At 35.7% G+C, this 24,500-nt stretch overlaps 1 protein-coding gene across 1 annotated transcript in view; it reads right to left on the bottom strand.

Moving 5' to 3' along the window:
• Positions 1–8,410: 8,410 nt before the first annotated feature.
• The window catches only part of Klhl1 (kelch like family member 1), a 477,093-nt gene continuing 461,003 nt past the window's right edge, over positions 8,411–24,500 (bottom strand). The window contains exons 10-11 of the mRNA XM_032917698.1: positions 17,942–18,113; positions 8,411–9,551 (exon numbers count right to left, since the gene is read on the bottom strand). Of these exons, the coding sequence (XP_032773589.1) occupies positions 9,492–9,551; positions 17,942–18,113 (232 nt within the window). The 3' untranslated portion in view covers positions 8,411–9,491. The remainder of the gene's footprint in view (positions 9,552–17,941; positions 18,114–24,500) is intronic.

Raw genomic sequence — 24,500 nt, 5'->3', positions numbered from 1 at the left:
GAACAGCCGGGCAGGGGAGTGTGGGTGTGGGGATGAGCACCCTCACACAGGCAAAGGGATTGTGGGTTGGTGGAGAGTGACAGGGAAGTGGGATATCATTTGAGATGTAAAGGAATGGAATGATTTTTTTTTTAAAGAATATGATGTGAGAAATGCAGACTTAAAGCAAAATTGTGCCAACCTTTTGAGAAAGAAGTTACTTAGACTCATTTCTTATAGTCAATGAGAACTTATAACCCCCTAAACTTCTAGAAATCACAAATATCAATAATGCCCTGGGGGCTTCCCTCTGTAAATCATCTTTTTTTTTTCCTTTTGGTTGACACTGATTATGAGAAAAGTACAGTGGAAAATAATACTTAATGAAATTCCCAAAAGTAAATATCTGTTTTCTTGATCATTTTAATTTTCATATATTCCCAAATAAATATACATTATTGTGTGAAGATTAGTAAGTATCCTTAATGAGAACTTAGGCAATTTAATATCTTTGATATTAGGGAAAATAATCCTCTACCTTGTGCTTACGAACTAGCTTATCAGATGTTTCTTAAAGGGTTTGTGTCATCAGAATTCACAATGGAATGTCAAAGTGGCCATGGAAATTGACATGGCAGTGATTAACCTATCTCAGAAGTGACACTTGGGCAAAAATTAAAATGATGTGACAATATTCTCGCTTTGTCTCCTCTGTAAGCGGTGCTGTTGGCGAAATGATCGAACCGTAGTTTAAAAGTCACTGAGGCAAGGAAATGAAGTTCATCATCTCACCTAACTGACAGCCAGTGAACTAAACTAAAATTAAATCTACATCTTCTTTTTTGAAGCGCATGGGATATGAGCTGAAACAGAGCCCTCGCATCTCAGCCTGGTGGGCAAGGTTATTTCTCTAATTTTTCAAAAGGTTTGGGCAAATACATGTTAGGGCGACTGTGAAAACATATAGTCTGTCTATTCAGTGATGTAAATGGTGGAGATGTCAGTTTCTATTTCTCTTCTTTTTAACAATGCTCGTCGTAGTAGTTCTCACATTGGTGGTCAGCAGTGTCAGTGTAACTAACTTTTACTTTTAATGTTAATAAGAGATTTGTCATGTGTCAGATGCTTTGCATTGCTTTGAAGGTGGGCTGATACGTCTTCATCCTTTCTGCACTCCCGCTGTATTTATGCAAATGTGAGGAGAAGCGCTGGCTGGAGTCTTCACTTGTCCCAAAGCAAACAGAGCTAGAGGCTGTGTCAGCAATGAAATAGAAGTCTGATCACAGAAAGGTCCCATAAAGCCGAGAAGCCACAAGGATCCTGACATTCACATGGTCAGCTGGTTGGGAAACTAAAATGTACATTGTCTTTCTCATTAGTGATGATCTTATATTGGTGCTTCCAATACTTAATCCCAAATTAAATAGGATATAGGTTTGGCCACAGTGATATTAAGATGGTGCTATTTCTCTCTCTCTCTCTCTCTCTCTCTCTCTCTCTCTCTCTCTCTCTGTGTGTGTGTGTGTGTGTGTGTGTGTGTGTGTGTGTGAGTTGGTATAATGTTTGGTATACTTTATATAAGTATTGATTTATAATAGTTTGCTTTTCAAACAGGATGACAATAATAGATAACTTGAGACTGCTTACTTGACATGTATTTCCTCTCTCTTGCTCTGACTCCTTCTGCTGCATATTCCTCTAAGTATTCTTGCAGTTATTATTTTCATATATACACAAAAGAATGATAAAGTATAGAACTTAATATCGAAATCTTAACGTTGCTATACAGATATGGAAAATAATTTAGAGGATATCTACTGTGTCTATTTGACTGCCGAAGGCAATCAAGAAACCTTTGTTGGTTATTGCAATTAAACTTCTGCACATAATGTAATCTAAAAATCCAGAAAAAAGAAAAAGAGTCAAACATATTTGTGGCTTAATGCTTATCTTATAGGGGAGAGGTTGTAAGGCACCCTTTGCTGAAATTGTGCTGGGGACCATCAGTGTTAATAATAACTGTATGAAAAGACAGTTCCAACTACTGAAGTACTGATTCTCTGGGTCTTTACTAATTCAATAGATGGAAGGGAAGGAGGGAGAGAGGACAGAAAAGGGGGGAAAGATGAATTTAAAATCATTGTTTGCTGTAAGTCAGTACATATGTGGTGGCAGTGAAATGTTGCACAGGAAAGATATTTGAAAGCTCAGTGTTTCTGCTATTAAAAGATTACATCATACTTTGCCAAGAGGAAAATAAAACTTAAAGATAATGATCACTATGTTCTCATTAAAAAAATTCTTTCTCCTCAAGGGTTTTTGAGAGCAGAACAGAGCCAATATATACTTCACAAACAGAACTTTCTTATTCCCTCATGGTCCCCATGCACCGTGCAATTCATTTGAATTTTGTTTCTTATTTATTGTTCAATTTTGTGTCTTTCCTGTTTGCTACTGAAGATTACTTTATAAAGTCCTTCAAACATACAACTTAATGAGTACTTCAGCTTCTAGTTTTAGTGTTCACCATGAACAATGTTCAAAACAATTCAGGGAAACAGCCTTTTATTACCTACTGTCATTTAAAGATAAACCAGGCCTCTGTTATTAGAGGAAATTGGATGTCTTTTTCAATCAGATATGGAGAGAATATAATTCTTGAGGGTAAATAACATTTAACTAAAAACAAAGTATACATACAATTAAATTACAATTCTCCAGGCATCAGTTGCATTTTCTCTACACGTAGTATACAGATATTGAAATTAAAGTGGTATTTTACAGGAATTTTAAAAACACATTTAATTAAACATAACGCTCTATTTGTATGTCTAATAAATGAATTATTTATGTTTATTCAGCATTTATTTGGTGACAAATACTATATTAAGCCATGCTAATGGAATCGTGTTCATTTCCCAAAGAGGCACTTGAACATTTTTTTTTTTTTGGCTTTGGAGAACAAATGAACTAATGCTAGCATAATTTTAAAGGGAAAATGAGAAATTAAAAAAAAACCGACTATAATAAATAAGTACTGCAATAATTTAGTGTAATTTTTTTACCAACGATTTATAATAGCTATGCTTCTCCTAATAGTGTTTAGTAATGCAAAATTGTGGCAGATACCATTGAATTTATTCAGATGTGATTTTTTTGAGCAAAAATTATCAGTAATTTTCTTAATGATGATAAACTGTCAACATTAGGAAAAGATAGTATAAATGCACTCTATTCAAAAAATTGTAAAATGTTTACTTTTCATCTTATTTGAAATATTACAATTGTTTTTCTATGAACTCTTGTGAGTATTTAAACTTCATGTTCAGCAAATGCCTTAGTAGCTAATATAAATATCTTGATTTATCTTGTCTTTTGTATATATGCATATATATACGCAGACAAAAATGTGAATATACATATATACAAATTTTTTATGTATACACACACATATTCATATACATTTGTTTAAAATCTAACCACTTGGCACTGGACAACCAACTGATATGCTCTTTTTTGGAAGACAGAAATATACGATACTTCTCCCAGGGTGGATGCCAGAGGTTTCAGAGTACGTCCCTGTGGTATTAGGTTTGAAGTGAGAGCTGTCTTCCTGACCTCTGACCCCTGAGTGACCATTTTTTCTTCATGAGGCCATTCCTCTATACACATGTAGCCATAACACTGAAAACAGGAACAAGCTCTTTGTTTTGTTGTTGCTGATGATTTGGTTTTAAGAATCTTATTGATCCACATGTCCACATTATGGTTTCATTCAACAGTAAGTTTCTCTGTAGGTATATCATCTCCATAGACAGTAACAGTGGAAATTAAGGCTGTGATACTAATATTTAAAGGGACACAAACAGTGTTCCTTCAACAGTGGTACAGGACTAAACTTTGAAGAAAAAATATTCTACTAGCCGAAGTAGAGACAGTATTATTATACCCACAACTTACAATGGTTTAGAAATTGCAGACATTATTGATTGAAAGTTATTCTTCAATACAATGAGACCAAAGGACCCTTACTTTACACCACTTGATAAAGAAATATTCATATGATGATTAGCTTTGACTGTGTGTGTGTAACAATTTCTACCTTGGCTAATCTTTAACTCTTAGAGATGCTATCTCTTTCTATACATACAAATATTTTCTAGAGTATAGTATATATTCCTAATGTACAAATATTTTGTTTGCATTGTAATCGTATGATAACATACCATAATCAAAACAACTTGGGGATGAAAGGGTTTATTTCACGTACACTTGCACGTTGTAGATCTTGAAGCTGATGCTGACACCGTGGTGGAGTGCTACTTATTGGCATGGTTACCACTAACCCAGGACATTAACTCGGAGTAGCACCCCCACAGTAGGCTGAGTCCTCTTACAGATATTACTAATTATTAAAATGTCCTATATTCTTCCCCATAACCTGATAATATGGAGACATTTTCTCTATTGAGTGGTTCTTATCAGATGACTCCAGCTTTTTCAGTTGGCATAGAACTAGAGAGGATTCCCTATATAAATTATGAAGTGTACCAAGAATTGGCTTTAAAAAATAGTTGTCCATTGTCTTTGTATATTATAGGACTTATCAATTAAAATACTCCAAAAAATGAAACTGTATTTTCTGTGCTAAATTACTATTTAATTCTTTGAACTTTTTGGATAATGGAGAAGATTGTTTTATTCTGAGTAGCTAACTTTATAACATTGACTGGTTAATGTTTTTTTTAAGTATTTACATACAGAAGTACAATGTGTTACAAATAAAAATATAAAATATTCATTCAAATTTATTGTTCTGGTATATCCTCATATGAAAACAATAAGGAATTGTCATTGGGGGCTGACTCTGCATGCCTACTTCACGTATTATCATTAACAGAAATTAGCTTCAACATTGTGCAACTAAGGATTATTTAATAGAAAATTAATATTCTTGGTTTTTATGCAACAGTGAAAACTATTTCAGCCAAGTATAACACATTATTGATAGCAGCATTTGCGGTAAGCAAAAAACTTAATAAACTATTCTCAGGATGACAATAATATTGAGAAAGCGTATTCTTTTGCTTAGAAATTAGTTTAGTTTTTATAGGAAGTTAAACTCATTTGTCACATATAGTAATGGGAAGTTAAGCAGATGTTTGACTGCAAAGAATATTGATTCTTTAACCAGAAAAGGAGTCATACATAATACACTAGGTACAGAGAAAAGATTAATACAAATATAATTATTGATTTTATAGTCTCAATTCATTAAATTCCCTGTAATTTAACAAAAAGCTACAGATAATACCAGTTCAAAAATTAATAAAGGCTGTATTAAGAATCTTGATAATGCAAAATTAAATATCAGTTTATTTCATTTTATCTTATCACAATACTTCATGTAATTGGCGACTATGTATTACAAGCTATCCACTGTTGTTTCTGTGTAGTAAATCAGATAGACAAATCTATTGTATACTTGATCCATTCTGGGAAATATTTGGAGTCAATAAATAGTTGGTGAAAATTACACACAAATTCAAAATATCTATTTGCGAAATAGTTCATAATTAGAGGATTCAACTCCTTACTAACTCTCCTTACTAACTTCACAGAGATCCTGTAAAGAACACAGTTTATGCATTTAATATTCAGTGTATTTTTCCTTTTTTGGCAATAAAATTGTGTGAGATCTGTCATGTGTAAGGGAAAGTGATTACAGGAACATGGATTTGTTTTTTCCATCAATTTTTTTCTGTCTTGCCAGGGATTCAGGATCAACAAACAAGGACAATGGACTGAAATCTCTGAAATCATTAACTACAATATTTTTTTTCTCCTCTTAGTTGGCCTCTCAGTCATTTTGATCATTGTAACGTAAAAGATAACCAATAACACTTGTCTAAAACTATGTATGAATACTGGTAAAGAAAGTCTGCAATGAAAATGTTTCAAGAAAAAGCAGTTAAATATAGTTTTAAATCAAATAGCTTATGGAGAACATTACAAACACGACCTGCATAGGTTTGGGGATAAACCTAACTTGGGCAATCAAGAAATGATAGATCTGTGTATAGAAAGGCTGGGATTGGGTAGACCTTGCATCGTTTTGGAGAAGCAAGTATATGATGTAAAAACAGCACTTTATCATAGAGCATTGGGTGAGGAATTGGGTAATACAACCAGCTGACTGAACAAATGTATATGCCATATAATGACAGTCAATGAACTGAGTTACCTAATCTTGATAGAGTTGTCTCTGTAGAGGTTCAATCACGGAGTGAGCTACCTTGCAGGAGACTGTGGTTGATACTTTCTGAAAACATTCTCATCTTTACTTGAACAGGAAAATGCCTTGCCATTCTGCTAGGACTGAGCTGTGCAGGCCTTACCGTTTCCATGATTCTGAGGCACTGGGGTTCTGGACATGGTCATCATGTTCATGTAATGAATACTCATTCATACAAGAGTAAAGCAATTGAATTTCTGGGTGTTTTAAAACACATTTGTTTATTTACTTTTCTATACACTTTTTATTTTACTTTTTAATACTTTGAAATTTATTTATTTGTTGCTAGCTAGGGGCCCTTCCCCTTCTCAGAATAAAAAAAGGGGGAGGTGCGAGAGGGGCTTGGTTTTTACACATTTAAATGAGCCTATTTTGTTCACGTAATTTTATCTCTAAAATATAATGAACCAATGATATATTATTTCCATGACATTTTTTCTTTCTAATTTTTTATGTTAGGGCTTATAATATAATTACATCTCTCCCTTTACTTTCCTCCCTCCAAACTCTTCCAAATAACCACCCACCCACCTACTGCCCTCTCTCCAGGTGGCTCCATCTTATATTGTCCTGTCCCTCCCTCACCCCCATCCCCTCTTCCTTTGGGAGGGTAAAGACACCCCACCCCAGGAATCCCCTTACCCTGGCATATCAAGTCTCTGTAAGGCTAGACACATTCTCTCCAACTCAAGCCACAAAAGGCAGCCTAGTTCGGGGACCAGATTTCATAGACAGGGAAAAGCTTTAGGAACAGCTCCAGTTCCAGTTGTTGGAGTACCCACATGAAGACCAAACTCCACATCTGCTAAATATGGCTACAGGCCTAGGTCCTGACCCTGTACACTATTTGGTGGGTAGTTCAGCCTCAAGTGTCCATGTTAGTTGAATCAGTTGGTCTTCTATGGAGTTTCCATCCCCTTCTGGGTTTTCAGTCCTTTCCCCAACTCTTTCGTAAGAGTCCCTGAGTTCCAACCAATGTTTGGCTGTGGGTTTCTGCATCTGTTTCAATCAGCTGATGGGGTCAGGCTCTCAGAGGACAGATATACTAGGCTCCTCTCTGCCAGCATAAAAGAGTATCATTAACAGTGTCGAGGATTGGTGCTTGCCCATGAAATGGGTCTCAAGTTGGATCAGTTACAGCTTGGCCATTCCCTTAATCTCTATTCTATCCCCTATTCTTGCATTTACAGTAAACAATTTCTGAGGGTGTGTTGGTGTTCCTCTAGCCCCAATGGGGCTAATGCCTGGTTACAGAAGGTGGCCTCTTCAGGTTTAATGTTCCCACTGCTGTGAGTCTCAGCCAAGGCCAACCCCATTGATTACTAGGATCCCTTCTTAGACCAGATGTTTGTCACTTCCTCATGGTGCCCCCACCTCTAAGTGGATCAAATACCTCATTGTTAATCCAGATACACTAAATCTAAAAGAACAGTAAGTGTGGAATAGCTGTGAACTCACTGGTACAGGAGACAGCTTCTTGAATAAAACACCAATGGCTTAGGATTTAAAATCAATAGTTTATAAATGGAACCTCATAAAACTGAAAAGCTTCTGTAAGGCAAAAGACAGTCAGTAGGACAAAATGGCAGCCTACATATTAGGGAGAGATCTTCACTATGCTACCTGTGACAAAGGGCTAATATCCAAATAGTAGAAATCACCAATGCAAAGAAAGCAATTATAAACGGGATACAGAGTTTAATGGAATATTCTAAGCAGAGATTTCTGAAGATTCTCCTGACTCTATTTCATAATAGAACTGCTGAGATTACAGATTCAAAATATCACATCTGGTTTTGAATAGGTCCTGGAAATCTGATCTCAGGCCCTCATCCTTGCATGGCACGTTCTTCACCTACTAAGCTATTAGGTGGGTTTCTACTCCTAGGGAACACATAATGCATGGTGACCATTCAAAAGTAGTGAACTTGTATCAGAGAAAATAAGAGAGAAAAGGAAACTCACAAATTGAAAGAAATTGTTAGTAAATTGTATGCACATACACACACATGAAGAAATGCACACAAACACATGCATACATACATACAATGTATACAGACATATACCTACACATACCCAATAAAGTCAATACCCTCACCAATTTTTCACCTTCTCTAAAAATTAAATGAAACAAGATACACTTATAAAAGCAAATGCTCTATCATTTATTAACTATATTCATAATTTACATGGACATATATTAATGATGTTACATAATGTTTTGCTTTGAAACAGTTACAAACAGTTGGTTTAAAATAATGTGCATATCAATGATAGATGTTTGAAAATGGGAAATGAGAATCTGTAGTCAGTCATCCTTCTAGCTGTTATCATAACCATCTCAATTTAATGAGTTGGAAAATTTTGTCTCAAAATTCTAAATTTTGTTTTAAAGCACAAAGTTCTAAGGGATTTCGGCATGCAGTGGGTATATTAATGTTCAGAATAACTAGTATCCATGCTTATACTGAACTCTGCATGAGGCAAATGCCCATAGCTGTAGTGACTCTTTGGCTCAGGGTATTGATAACGCAAAGCGATGTGGCAAGCTTTATAAAAAGTCCTTTTTGTTTGCCAGCTCCAGACTGATGACACAGTTGTAATAAAATCCAATTATCATATTGGATACAATATGCAGCCGTGATTAGCAGGGCAGTTTGTTTTCTGAATGCAGGAGACAGTCATTTGTCTCTCTAATTGTTTTCATAACTGAGAGAAACGAGGAAGAAGCAAATGTGTTTCAACAAAACATTCTTCTTCTTGGTATTATCACATTCAATTAGAAAAACATAAAATCATTCAGATTTTGTGAGATGAAATATTATAATTCCTACTTTTGGTAGCCTGTTGGGTTATCATCACAGATTATAAGAACAAGTGAGTGAGTGGTCAGTCATTAACTAACTATCTATATCACAAATATGTGTCCTTTTGATAAACCAGCCTTTGGTAACTCTAGTTATGGTGTGCTACAATGAAAAACCCTAGCAATAACCATTCCTGAACTAATTAACAATTGGCCAGATGTTGTGTCTGATGTTCTCTTTTCTTGTATAATTCTGTTTGATCTTTTACTGCTCTTGGCACCAGCAGATAAATCCATAAAAAGCCTGTTCCTGAGAAGTTCTTGTCTCAGGAAGTTCTTTCTCATTCTTACCACATGATATAAAACAACTACAGTAGCAAAGAAAATCCCTCCAAACATTACATAAGTCAGTCAAGGTTGCTTGATGACGACCACACAGGCACCTGCTCTCCCAATATTCAGAGAAGCCATCTGTTAGAAAAGATGAAGCAGGAGACATAGGTTACTGTCATTGAACTGTACATAAGTGATAGTATATTTTAAAATCATATACATAAAAATCATGAATAAATATGCTTATATTATGCCACTACAGCCACAGAGAGTACAATACAATAAAATTACTGAAAAGTCTACTCTTAAAAAGGCAATTACTTTTATATTAAGATGATAAAATATGCAATCACTTGAAACTTTCTAACAAAAGAAGTAAGGTTTGAGTGGAATGAATTTAAAATGGAAAAGTTTCCAATAACTTTTTTATGCACACATTTGTAATGTTTCATTATAATAGTTATAATAGTACAATCACTTCGAAGTTATTTTCACAGATACTATATGTAATTAAAAGTGTTATTTATTCATTCTAGGCCCAGACAATTCACAAAGATATCCTTACGAATAGTTCATAATTACAGAATTGCCATACTGCTTATTAATGTGATCATGGAGAGTTTCCAAATATAAAATTTGAGTATAAAAATTGTCAGACACATATTAAAATATTTCACAATATTTTTAATGAAATGTATTTTTGAGATAATCTATATAGATTTACAATTAGGATATGTTTTTGTATTTGGTTTTCTGAGAATATCAAGTATATATGAAACGATAGTACATCATTCAAATTAGAAAGTAATAAAATGCTAAAGTTAAATTAATTAACAATTGAACATCTTCATATATCTACATAAAATTATTTACTGAGAAAGGTCAATTTAGAGCTTTTAAATATGGAAATGAAACCCTTTGTCTACTAATGTATTTATTACTGCTCATCATCCCCTATTTAAAAATTCATATATTTTCTTTTATCCTTTTACTTAATAAATTATTGGCAAAAACAAATTTAATGTAGTATTGGTTTTCCTAAAAGACAATTGACTAAAATGTGAAGAGGAAGGGGATATACTTCAATAACCTACTCTGCTCCTGAAGAACACTTAATAAATTTTATTAAGTCACTTTGATATCATCCTATGTATATTTATCTTTATCTTATCCATATGACCAATAAGTGAGTTGGGCATCAAGGGACACTTCAAGTCCCACATGAGAAAGGGCAAGTGAAAAGACTGACTACCTTTCATCATCTCTATATTTTCAAGTGTCATCTAATGTCATTGTCATAGAAGGCATTTTTCAAAATACGAGGAATCTGGGGCAGACTCCACTAATTGTACATGAGCTTCCAAAAGAAAGAAACTATTGATGATGGGTCAAAATGGAAAGGAAAAAAAGAAACTGAATGAGAAAATGAGAACAGTTGAACATATATTTTAAAAATCCTCCCCAATACTCTCTGACACATATTTAGTATGTGAAGTGCTGTGCACTAGGCTATAAATACTTTGAGGAATTGGGAAGAGAATGGTGCAGGGGGGAAGGGGGCATGGGGCAGGGATCACATGTAGGGAGAAGCCCTGAGGTGGGATCTTTAGGATGTGCTAGAAACTCAGAACAGGGAGGCTCCAGGGAGTCTATGGGGGTCACCCTAGCTGAGACTCCTAGCAGTTGGAGATATAAATCCTGACGTGGCCACCTCTTGTCACTAGACAGGAATCTCAGTTGGAGGAATAAAGACATCAGTCCACCCACAAAACCTTTGACTTAAAATGTTTCCTACCTACGAGATGTACAGGGATAAAGATGGTGCTGAGAATGACTGGGCCAACTGAAACCCATTCCACCAGGCAAGAACCAAACCCTGACACAATTAATGATACTCTATTTTGCTTGCAGACAGGAGTACAACTGTTCTCTGAGAAGCTCTACCCAGCAGTGATTAGAAACAGATGCCAAACATTACATGGAGGTGGGGGAATTTTTGGGGAAGAGTCAGTGAATTATTGAAGGACCCTAAGGAGATAGGGACTACACAGGAAGACCAACAGAGGCAACGAACCTGGACCCTTGTGGGTTCCCAAGGACTGAACCACCAACCAAAAGAGCTGGCGTGTCCTCAACCTAGGCTCACTGTATATCTGTGGCAGATGTACAGATTGGTCTTCATATGGGTACCACAACAATTGTAGGAGGGGTTGTGCCTGCCTGTGGATCTTGTCCCTCTAACTGGACTGCCTTGTCATCCATCAAAGAGAGCGGATGCCCCTAATCCTGCATAACTTGATTTGTCAGGGCTGGTTGATGCAGAGAAGAAAGGGAGGAGTGATGGGAGAGGGGCTGGGTAAGTGGTGGGACTAGGAGGCAGTCTGCTATTGGAACACAAAATGAATACATTGATGAAAGAAAAATAGATTCTATCCAGTTCTTCAAGGAACATAGGGGGCACCTGGACCTTCAGGGTGATCATCAAGGCCCCTAAATATCCCTAACCAGTTCAGTTCCTTCAGCCTTCCTATTTTTCATTTTGTGTTATGAATTTATCTTGCATAATATTTTGTTTCTCTCCAAACTTGCATTCTCCTAATTATCTTTAAATCTTACTAATCCAATAATTTCAATACAATTCTTATTCGTTGTTATTGACTAAAATCCTTGATTATGCATTCTTTTTTTTCTTTTTATTTATTTATTTATTTATTTATTTATTTATTTTATTAACTTGAATATTTCTTATATACATTTCGAGTGTTATTCCCTTTCCGGTTTCGGGCAAACATCCTTCCTCCCCTTCCTTATGGGTGTCCCCTCCCACCCTCCCCCATTGCTGCCCCTCCCCCGACAGTCTAGTTCACTGGGGTTCATTCTTAGCAGGACCCAGGGCTTCCCCTTCCACTGGTGCTCTTACTAGGATATTCATTGCTACCTATGAGGTCAGAGTCCAGGGTCAGTCCATGTATAGTCTTTAGGTAGTGGCTTAGTCCCTGGAAGCTCTGGTGGCTTGTCATTGTTGTACATATAGGGTCTCGAGCCCCTTCAAGCTCTTCAGTTCTTTCTCTGATTCCTTCAGTGGGGTCCTATTCTCAGTTCAGAAGGTTTGCTGCTGACATTCGCCTCTGTATTTGCTGTATTCTGGCTGTGTCTCTCAGGAGCGATCTACACTTCTGCACTTCTTTGCTTCATCCATCTTGTCTAATTGGGTGGCTGTATATATATATGGGCCACATGTGGGGCAGAGCTCTGAATGGATGTTCCTTCAGTCTCTGTTTTTAATCTTGCCTCTCTCTTCCCTGCCAAGGGTATTCTTGTTCCCCTTTTAAAGAAGGGTGAAGCATTCACATTTTGATCCTCCGTCTTGAGTTTCATTTTGTTCTAGGCATCTAGGGTAATTCAGGCATTTGGGCTAATAGCCACTTATCAATGAGTGCATACCATGTATGTCTTTCTGTGATTAGGTTAGCTCACTCAGGATGATATTTTCCAGTTCAACCATTTGCCTACAAATTTCATAAACTTCGTTGTTTTTGATAGCTGAGTAATATTCCATTGTGTAGATATACCACATTGTCTGTATCCATTCCTCTGTTGAAGGGCATCTGGGTTCTTTCCAGCTTCTGGCTATTATAAATAAGGCTGCGATGAACATAGTGGAGCACGTGTCTTTTTTATATGTTGGGGCATCTTTTGGGTATATGCCCAAGAGAGGGATAGCTGGATCCTCAGGCAGTTTAATGTCCAATTTTCTGAGGAACCTCCAGACTGATTTCCAGAATGGTTGTACCAGTTTGCAATCCCACCAACAATGGAGGAGTGTTCCTCTTTCTCCACATCCTTGCCAGCATTGCTGTCACCTGAGTTTTTGATCTTAGCCATTCTCACTGGTGTGAGGTGAAATCTCAGGGTTGTTTTGATTTGCATTTCCCTGATGACTAAAGATGTTGAACATTTCTTTAGGTGTTTCTCAGCCATTCGGCATTCCTCAGCTGTGAATTCTTTGTTTAGCTCTGAACCCCATTTTTTAATAGGGTTATTTGTCTCCCTGCGCTCTAACTTTTTGAGTTCTTTGTATATTTTGGATATAAGGCCTCTATCTGTTGTAGGATTGGTAAAGATCTTTTCCCAATCTGTTGGTTGCCGTTTTGTCCTAACCACAGTGTCCTTTGCCTTACAGAAGCTTTGCAGTTTTATGAGATCCCATTTGTCGATTCTTGATCTTAGAGCATAAGCCATTGGTGTTTTGTTCAGGAAATTTTTTCCAGTGCCCATGTGTTCCAGATGCTTCCCTAGTTTTTCTTCTATTAGTTTGAGTGTGTCTGGTTTGATGTGGAGGTCCTTGATCCACTTGGACTTAAGCTTTGTACAGGGTGATAAGCATGGATCGATCTGCATTCTTCTACATGTTGACCTCCAGTTGAACCAGCACCATTTGCTGAAAATGCTATCTTTTTTCCATTGGATGGATTTGGCTCCTTTGTCAAAAATCAAGTGACCATAGGTGTGTGGGTTCATTTCTGGGTCTTCAATTCTGTTCCATTGGTCTATCTGTCTGTCTCTGTACCAATACCATGCAGTTTTTATCACTATTGCTCTGTAATACTGCTTGAGTTCAGGGATAGTGATTCCCCCTGAAGTCCTTTTATTGTTGAGGATAGTTTTAGCTATCCTGGGTTTTTTGTTATTCCAGATGAATTTGCAAATTGTTCTGTCTAACTCTTTGAAGAATTGGTTGGTATTTTGATGGGGATTGCATTGAATCTGTAGATACGCTTTTGGTAAAATGGCCATTTTTACTATATTAATCCTGCCAATCCATGAGCATGGAGATCTTTCCACCTTCTGAGGGTCTTCTTCAATTTCTTTCTTCAGTGTCTTGAAGTTCTTATTGTACGAATCTTTATGTACATTCTTTTTAAGACAGGGATCTTTAGGATGGCTTCGGGCTACATGTAATATTTATCTGCACAGACCTAATGCTTTCAACTTTATTTCTTGTTTAGTGTAATTTTTTCATGAGACATTCCTCCAGCCCCTTACATATGCTGATTTCTAAAAGGCAAAGCATCCCCAAATATTTATCTGTTTAACTCACTACCTCTATTTTAGGCCACATTTAACATTTCACTTGTAGCAGAAAGCATTTTCTCTTTACTTCATGTCAGATATATGGTGGCAGTGTTGACTATTTCCTTACCAAATATTCTTATCATTCTTCTTTAAGCATGGCATAATTATGACACAAAATCATTAAACATATAAAAGAAATACATTTTTATTTAAACTAATTTATTTAATACATTTTAAAATATTTCCCCATGGTCTTTCCTTCAAGAATTACAAATTTTAGCATGGAGATCTGAAAATTTTGGTTATAGCATCACTTAGTATACCCAAGTGAAGGTACAGATGTGGTAATTGGTTTTCTTGTTACTCTTTAACAACGTTATATAATTCCAAATAAATTTAATTCAGGCAAAAGAGAATAATGATTTCCTTTGATTAATTTATGTGACAAATAGTTCCATATCTGCTGAATTTCTGAGGATTACAAATGTACACAGCACAGTGGCAGTGTGAGGGTCTCCTTGAAGTACAAAAGCTAATGCAATTCTACCTAGGTGAGAGAAATATGAATTTATTTTTGCTTTCTGAAATTTTTCTCTAACCAGTGGAAATGTTGAACTAAAAGTTAAATGGCAGAGTAAGATTCATTGGTACATACATGTGCATATATGAGTATAACTTTCTCATGAAAGAAATGAAAGCACATTTATGACAACTCTTCTAGCATTATGATCCTATCTAACCTACAATGTTTTTACAAGTATATGCATTTGTGGATTTTTTTTTTAGGGATTTTGCTTTTTTTTTATTCTAATAATAGCCCTCTGTGGGGTAAGCCAAAAGGTTTCCATGTACTTTAGTATGTAAATGGATTAATAATTAGCTACTTTACTTGAGGGAGAAATGTCTGGTGGCATCATGTGATGATTTCTGAAGCAGACCCAGGAGAAGACATATGATGTTTGGAGAAAGTTTAAGTAGAGCTCAGGAGATAGTGACGGGATGCTTGCATCGCTAGCTGTGCAATGTGTTGTTGGTCTCTGACTTCACTGAGCTTCCTGTCAATAAGAGAGGGAGAGAACTTCTCTTGGCTTTCTAGCTGTTTTTGGTTGCTTCAGCTGACTCCTGTAATTAAGCAGACTCCTGGCTTTTCTTCAGGATTATGTTGCCCTGCTGATTAGTGCTTTGTGACACTCTTTTGAACAAGACTGTTGGTATCTTGGCACTGCTGAACTAGACTGCTGGTATCTAACAATGGAGATTGGAATAGCCCCAAAAGAACTAGTCCTAAACAGGTCCACATCCCTTGTCCCAGTTACCCTCCTCCTACTTTGAATGGTGGGCTGGAAAGTGGGGTTGGAAGTATTCATAGCCTTATTAAAATAGGTTTTGAAAATTCTAAGCCTGCATTTATTGAACAAAGATATGTTGGAACATTGTCAAATGATATATATATATATATATATATATATATATATATATATATTGTTTATGTTTATGTTTCTAGGAGTTCTGTCTTAATAGTCCCTCAGTAGCCTTAAATGTCTAAGAGATGAAAAGATATGAAAGTAATATCTTTATTTAGTACTTATTTTAAAAACTGTGCCATGTAAATATTTAAAAATAGTATTTTTAAAATTTATCTTTAATATACTAAAATCATAATAAAAGCAATCTTCTGTTTGTAAAGTACTATATGATACAGGGAATAAAGTTTCTTTTAAAAGATGAAGGAAAAGAGCTATCTTTTACCTTTATTAACACATACATTATATTGAATTCAATTTTAGTTGAATCCTGAGCACAATGATACTATATGATAAATAATTAATGAAGATATCACATTACATCATTTATGTATCTCTAAATTCCATTTATTTATTTAAGGTTGATTTGTATTAGTACTATGTCTAAAATTCACACCCCTGAATGGGTACTAATTCCTAACAAATAAACAGAACTTAGTTTACACAATATCTCCTGTGGAAACACTAGGGATTTAGGAATGTGAAACATCCAACTATCCTTCAGGATTTTCATGAAATAATATTAAAAAAATCATCCCTGTTTTCTCTTGTAACTGATGCCCTTTGGGTAAAGAATTCTCTTGCAATTGAAGCAAACAGTGAAAAGTCAAAGAACTTAGTTCTAATAGTACTCTCCCTCACCACCAGTAATTTACCTTTCTTTTCATAATGCAGGCAAATATATGTATTTTTATTGAACTTTAGAGGGTTCCGCTGGGGACAGAATTATTCACAATGCAGACATTTTGCCCTGACAATTGCATTTAGATATTTGTCCACATGAGTGAGGCGATTAAGGCAGAGTCATCATTAAAGTTGGATCATCTACAATGGCTGTATGTACAAAGATGCGACTATTTTTAATATAAACTTACTTATTTCCTCAGACACAACTTTCTCTATTTTATGACTGAAATCAGAACCTTAAGCTTATTAAGGCGTATATATTGCATCTACTGCATATTTCAAAAAAAATAAAGGTTGCTCAAAATTAGAAACATTATTTATTAAAAGAATGTCTGTTAGCTTTCTAATTAAGGCAACAGGTAGAAAAATAAAAGGAAAGCATATAGCAATTGAGTTAAAAGGAACACACCTAACACTCTTTCTACTCCTGCTATTGCAAACAAGGCCATGGCAGTTCCCAGGTGCAAGGTGTTGTTCAATTTCAATCACTGTCCCTGTAGTTATCTGGCTTTCTACTTGACTCATTTATTCTGGAGTTTTTAATGTAGAACGGGATCATTCTATTCTGATCCTAATTACAGTGCATACTCAAAGGATAATTTTCACTCAAGATGAGCCAATCATTTATCTTCATCTGGCAGGGCAATGGAATTTTCTTTCTGATGAACAACGCCTTATTTGGATCCCTTTTCCATTTACCTTTAAAACCAAGTGAGGGTGCATATATTATTCATTTTATACACAATGTGAGAATATTAATAAGTGCTTTTTACACTTTACCAAGTGGACAGTCTGAACTTAGGGCAGTAATGCACAGGCGGAAATGACTGACAGTAAGGGCATATTCTGCAACCTCCATTCTTTTGCCACCAGAAATTTAGAAATCAAATACTCTTTTATGGATTTGTGTACAAATATAATATACTTTCAGTTTTTACTTTAGAACATGCAAATCTGTTGGAGATCCTTGGAGTGACTAATTTTAAGGTGTCCTTGAAAAAATAATGTATTTTAGTAACATCAGTTTATTTTTGTAAATGTATATATATATGTATATATATAGGATATATGAAAAAATTATTTATTTTTCAAATACCCCCTCTCTCGGTGGCCTATGACTTATGACTAAAATCAGCCACTTTGGTAAAAATAGATTGAAATTTCCAAAAGCAAACATTCACAAGATGTAGCTTAAATAAACTCTGTTTTACTTTCAGGAACTTATTTCCATATCAACCTTACCTGTGTCCACTCATTAGTTTGTGGATCATAGGACTCCATGGTATTGAGGTATGTTTGTCCATCATAGCCACCAACAGCATATAATCTGTCACCAAGGAGACAAACACCAACAGCATCTCTAGGCATACTCAAAGGAGCCACCATAGTCCATGTGTCTGTTTTTGGATCATACCTAAAATTCAAGGACAATGAAATGCAAATTCTAATCATATTCAAGTAGTTAAATGAATGATAGTCTTTAACAGTAAGATGTGAAACATAAAATTTAGAAGTTTTGCTGTATAGATCAATAGTTTTGACAGACATGTTCTAAAATTATTATCAAAGACATTAGTCATTCTGACATCTAAGGGACTTAAAAACTATACCTGGAACCTTAAATGGATAAAGATGCATTTGAGAAAAATGAATGGCATGACTTAATTTTCAAGATGAATAGAAACAAAACTCACTATTTCCCACAGGAATTGAAGGTTTTGAACTAGACTATAGCAGGAAACAGAATGAATGACTTGAAAGCTGGGAGGGCCAGGATTTGAACACCTCGAAGATGTAATCTTCTTTGAAATGGTAATACAAATCTTCTCTAAGTATTCCAGAATAGAAATAAATATTTCATTCTGGAATTCTGTAGGTAAACTTGATGCAGTGAAACATACCTGGTACCTGAGCATTTGCAAAGAGGAGGCAAGAAGATCAGGAGTCAAGAGTCAGCTTCATCTATATACTGAGTTCAAGACCAGCCTGGGAAGCATACATGAAATGCTTTTCTGAAAAGAAAATTAAAACTTGTGGAAACATTATAAAGCAAATAGAACGGTTATTATGGTAATGCTATTATTTGGCAATGATGTGTACAATGGCAGATGAAGGGTTTCGAGCCAGGTAAGCCTACTTATTTACGTAATGGCACCTACAAGCACTTCATTGTGAAAAAAAAAAAGTACCAAATGGGACATATGTGACTTTATGATCTGTTCTATCTATACATAATATTTGGAGTGGTATACATTTGTATATTATCTTATGGAATCCATGTTATTTCAGTTCAAAAGAAACAGTACATCACTTCTTTGCCTTTAATCTAAAATTTCTGACTGAAATTTCAAGATAAAAGTTAATAAGCCTAAAAGGAAAAGAATAAAAATTGTGACCAAAGAAAAATGCTTTCTTTTAAAAAAACAAAATATGTATTTCTTCTTCCATGACTTATTTGACCACTAGAAAATTCAATCAAAAGACTCCTGAAATAAAGCAAGAAACTAACTGTTCATCAGAATATTAAAATAAAGTGGTCAATAAATATGTGGGGTTTATTTATAAAGAATATCCATTTTAACCAAAATATTACATGCTTTGAATAGCTAAAGTTGGAGATATTTCTTTCAATTACTGACTCCATGCCTGACGAAATTTAATCATTTTCTTTGGCTGTTAAGCCCACAGTAATTTGATTGACAGGCTGAGAGTAGTTAATGCAAAGGCATCCCAAACACTGACAAGCACACAGATCCACAATATAATTACAAACACACGCTTCATTCAATCAGAGTTTAGCATTCCAAAACATCCAATAATGGGGAACGAACTAGATAGAGGAGGTGCAGCAAATACCACCCATATGCAAATAGTACATTCCAGAAGGTGGAATATGCATTTAGGTACCTAGAGAGATATTTAAAATACATGACAAAAAGAGTGACATAACAACAGAAACGGAGGAAATGAAACAAACAAAAATCATCAGATCCTACTACAAAAGCCTATACTCAACCAAACTGGAAAATCTGGATGAAATGGAAATTTTTCTAGACAAATAACAGAAACCAAAGTTAAATCATATCAGATAAACAATCTATACAGTCCCATTACTCCTAAAGAAACAAAAGTAGTCATTAAATGTTTCCCAACCAACAAAAGCCCAGGATCAGATGGGTTTAGTGCAGAATTCTATCAAACCTTCATAGAAAACCAAATATAAACCCTGTCCAAAATATTCCACAAAATAAAAACTGAAGGAACACTACCCAATTCCTTCTATGAAGCCATGATTAAACTTACACCTAAACCACACAAAGACCCAAGAAAGAAAGAGAACTTCAGACCAATTTCCCTTATGAATATTGATGCAAAAATACTCAATAAAATTCTTGGAAACCAAATCCAAGAACACATCTAAACAACCATCCATCATGATCAAGTAGGCTTCATCCCAGGGATGCAGGGATGGTCCATCAATGTAATCCACTATGTAAACAAAGTCAAAGGGAAAAAACCAAAAATGATCATTTCATTAGATGCTGAGAAAGCATTTGACAAAATTCAACACCACTTCATGGTAAAAGTCTTGGAAAAAACAGGAATTCAAGGCCCATACCTAAACATAGTAAAAGCAATGTACAGCAAACCAGTAGTCAACATCAAACTAAATGGAGAGAGACTTAAAGAAATCCCAGTAAAATCAGGGACTAGATAAGGCTGCCCACTCTCTCCCTACTTATTCAATATAGTACTCAAAGTCCTGGCCAGAGCACAATCAGACAGCAAAAGGAAGTAAAAGGCATACAAATTGGAAAGGAAGAAGTCAGAATATCACTATTTGCAGATGATGATAGTATACTTAATTGATCCCTAATATTCCATGAGAAAATGAGTAAACTTGATAAACAACTTCAGAAAGTGACTGGATATAAAATTAACTCAAACAAATCACTAGCCTTCCTTGACTCAAAGGATAAACAGGCAGAGAAAGAAATTAGGGAAAAGACACCTTTCACATTAGTCACAAATAATATAAAATACCTCAGAGTGATTCTAACCAAGCAAGTGAAAAATCTGTGTGAATGGAAAATCAAGTTTTTGATGAACAAAATTGAAGAAGATCTCAGAAGCTGGAAGGATCACCCATGCTCATGAATGGAAGGATTAATACTATAAAAATGGACACCTTGTCAAAAGCAATCTATAGATTCAATGCAATCCCCATAAAAATTCCAACTCAATCCTTCATAGAGTTAGAAAGATCAATTTGGAAATTCATTTGGAATAACAAAAACACAGGATAATTAAAACTATCCTCAACAAAAAAAACAACTTCTGGGGCAACCACCATTCCTGACCTCAAGCTGCATTACAGAGCAATTGTGATAAAAATTGTATGCTATTGGTACAGAGAGGGACAGGTAGATAAATGGAATAGAATTGAAGACCCAAAAATGAACCCACACACCTATGGTCACTTGATCTTTGACAAAGGAGGTAAAATCATTCATGGGGGGAAAAGATAGCATTTTTAACAAATGGTGATAGTAGAACTGGAGGTCAGCACGTAGAAGAATGCAAATTGATCCACTTTTATTGCCCTGTACAAAGCTCAAGTCCAAGTGGATCAAGTACCTCCAAATAAAACCAGATACACTCAAACTATTAGAAGAAAAAGTGGGGAAGAGCCTCGAACATATGGGGGCTAGGTGGAGGAAAAGGACTGAAGCCCTGAAAGCCAGTAGAAAGAATGCAAACAGGTAACCTCAGGAGGTAGGAGGTTGAATGGACCTTCCAGAATGTACCAGAGACCTTGGAGGTGAGAAACTCTCAGGACTCAAAGGGAGAAGACCCTAGATGAAAGGCCTTACTGTGAGGAGAGGGAACTTATAGATTCTACTTCCAGCAGAAAGACAGAGGATCAAAGTGAGGGATGGGATTGCTTTCCCACAATCAAAATCTGACACATAATTTTTCATGTCTGAAAGAACTTAAGGAATAGAAACAGACAGGATCCTGCAGCAAAGAAGATTCAGCAACAGGCCCAAAGTGGGATCTAGCTCAGGCGGAAACTTCAAGGCATTACACTTTTACTTAGGTTATGGAGCACTCATAAAAAGGGATCTATAATGACTGCCCTCCAAAAGACCAACAAGCAGATGAAAGTCAGAAGCAGATATTTGCATCAAACCAATGGACAGAAGCTTCTGACCCCTCTGGTTGAATTAGGGAAAATCTCGAGGATGCTGAGGAGGAGGGCGACCCTGTAGAAGGACCAGCTGTCTCGATTAACCTGGACCCCTGAAAACTCCCAGGCACTGAACCACCAATGAGGAAACATACACCAGCTGATCTGAAGCCCCCAACATATACACAGCAGAGGACTGCCTGGTCTATATTCAGTCAGAGAAGATGGACCTAACTATCAAGAGAATGGAGGCTCCAGGAAGTTTAGAGTTCTGGAGGGATGGGGAGTTTGGGACATCCTCATGGAGACACAGGGGAGCAGGTATGGGATGAGGAAGAGTGGGAGGATGGACAAGTAGGGGAATAAAATCTGGAGTGTATAAAAAATGAACAAATAAAAAGAAGGAATATAAAAAATAAAGACAGGTAATTAATATTTCTGAGTTAAAAGTAAGTTAGATTCTATGAGTGTCTTGCAGCTTAGAATCCTACTCAGAAAGTTCTTTACAGAGGCTTCGAAAATTTTTCTGACATTCTGTGCATTCTAATGATTTCATTTTCTTGAGAATTTCCTAAAGATTTTAGCTTCATTTCAAATTATTTATTTACAGTGTGAGAAATGTGGATCTGTGTTTAATCTTCTACAGGTGAATACACAGTTTTACCAACACCATTAAGAGAACAAACGAGGGGTTGGGGATTTAGCTCAGTGGTAGAGCGCTTGCCTAGGAAGCGCAAGGCCCTGGGTTCGGTCCCCAGCCACGAAAAAAAAAAAAAAAAAAAGAGAACAAACGATGTTTCCCCAAAATATAATTTCATGTCTTTGTGAAAAATTAGTTGGCCATAGCCTTATTTGTTTATTTATGAATCCTGTATGATATACCACTAGTCAACATATCTATTTATTATGATAATTTCAGGCTGTTTTTATAACTGTCACTCAGTATAATTTTAGACCGGTATTGTGAAATGTCTAGTTTAGGGGTGCTTTAGCCACTGTAAGAAATGAAAATACCGATATTAAAATGTTTCTACACAGCAAAAGAAACATTCATCAGAGAAAACTGACAGGAGACAATGGGAGAAAATATTTGCTCACCATATCTTAGAGAATGGTGTGTTACCAAGAATATATAACTTTAAATATCCACATGCCGAAAGACTATACATGGACTGACCCAGGGCTCCAACTGCATATGTAGCAGAGGATGGCCTTGTTGGGGCACCAGTGGAAGGGGAAGCCCTTGGTCCTGCCAAGGTTGGACCCTCAGTGCAGGGGAATATGGGGGGAATAAGGGGAATGTACAGAGGGAATACCGGTATAGGGGAGGGGGAGGTGAGGGGATGGGGGTTTATGGACAGGAAACCGGAAAGGGAATAACATTTGAAATGTAAGTAAAGAAATATATCTAATAAAAAGTAAAAGAAAATATAAACATGCAACAAATAAAACAGCCAAAAATGAAAAAAAAATGGTTAAAGAAATGGATAGTTATAAGAAAAATCTGCTGAATCAATGCTATGCCACCAAATTCCAATACAGTTTCTGCTTTGATATCCTATATAAGAGCAGAAGAAGACAAATGATAGCAAGGAAGAGCATAAAAGTCGACCCTTATCCATCATTGCTAGACTGTAAATGAGTGCAATCAATGAATAAATTGTCTTCAAGAACACCATTCTCTCTACTAGATAGGGCTATTTTGAGTAGGAGGTAACATTTCATATACATATATGTATATGTAATAAATGCTATTTCTCAATTTCTGAAATCCCTAATTATATTTAATTGAATCCATTACAATTAAAATCCACTAAAAGTACACTAGACCATTAGTTTCTTTTAACTTGAGACATGCAGCCTATATCACAGATATGTAGGAAATGACCACACACTCAGAAATACCCAGACTTGTAAGACTTCTCAATGTTCACGGTTCTACAAGGATTTTTCTCTATTCAGAACTGTTCAGAATTTTATCTTTGCCTGAAGGCATAAAGTTATTCTCCAAGTGGAATATTTTTTTGACATAGATGGTTTCAGATGTATAAAAATTATTTTAACATTTACTATAAATTATATATCTGTATTGTTACTATTTTTTTTAAAAAAAAGCTAATTTTAAGTATTTCAAAACTGCATTTGACTGTTTATTAAAACAATAAACAAGAAAAGAGAATTAAGTGTGACAAAGGTTTGTTTTTGCCTTTGGTCTGTCTACCTCTACTGCATGTTACCTGGTTTTCCTAGTCCGAATGTGAGCTCTGTGGCAGAGTCTCTATTAAACTTTACAGCCCTCAGGCAAGAGAAGCAGCCATACATAGTGGATAAAATTGGCTGTAAAATGAAAACCAGCTAAAGGCATGCAACAGTCACACAATATGAGTTCGCTTCCCCTTGAAAATACACACTAGTCTTTTGTGGCAGCATTAAATCTTTAAGCTTCATTGTCATTCCCATGCTTTAGGGATATAGTTTGCATTAAAGATATTTAGAGGAAATTTGTTTTTTTTCATTTTTTATATTCATTTATTTTTTATTTACTTTTACATTCCAGATTTTATTCCTCCCAGTCTATCCACTGACCATTCCACATCCCATACCTCCTGC

This window comes from Rattus rattus, chromosome 12 (assembly GCF_011064425.1).
Source record: "Rattus rattus isolate New Zealand chromosome 12, Rrattus_CSIRO_v1, whole genome shotgun sequence".
Lineage (NCBI taxonomy): Eukaryota > Metazoa > Chordata > Mammalia > Rodentia > Muridae > Rattus > Rattus rattus.
This window is presented reverse-complemented; position numbering and strand designations above follow the sequence as displayed.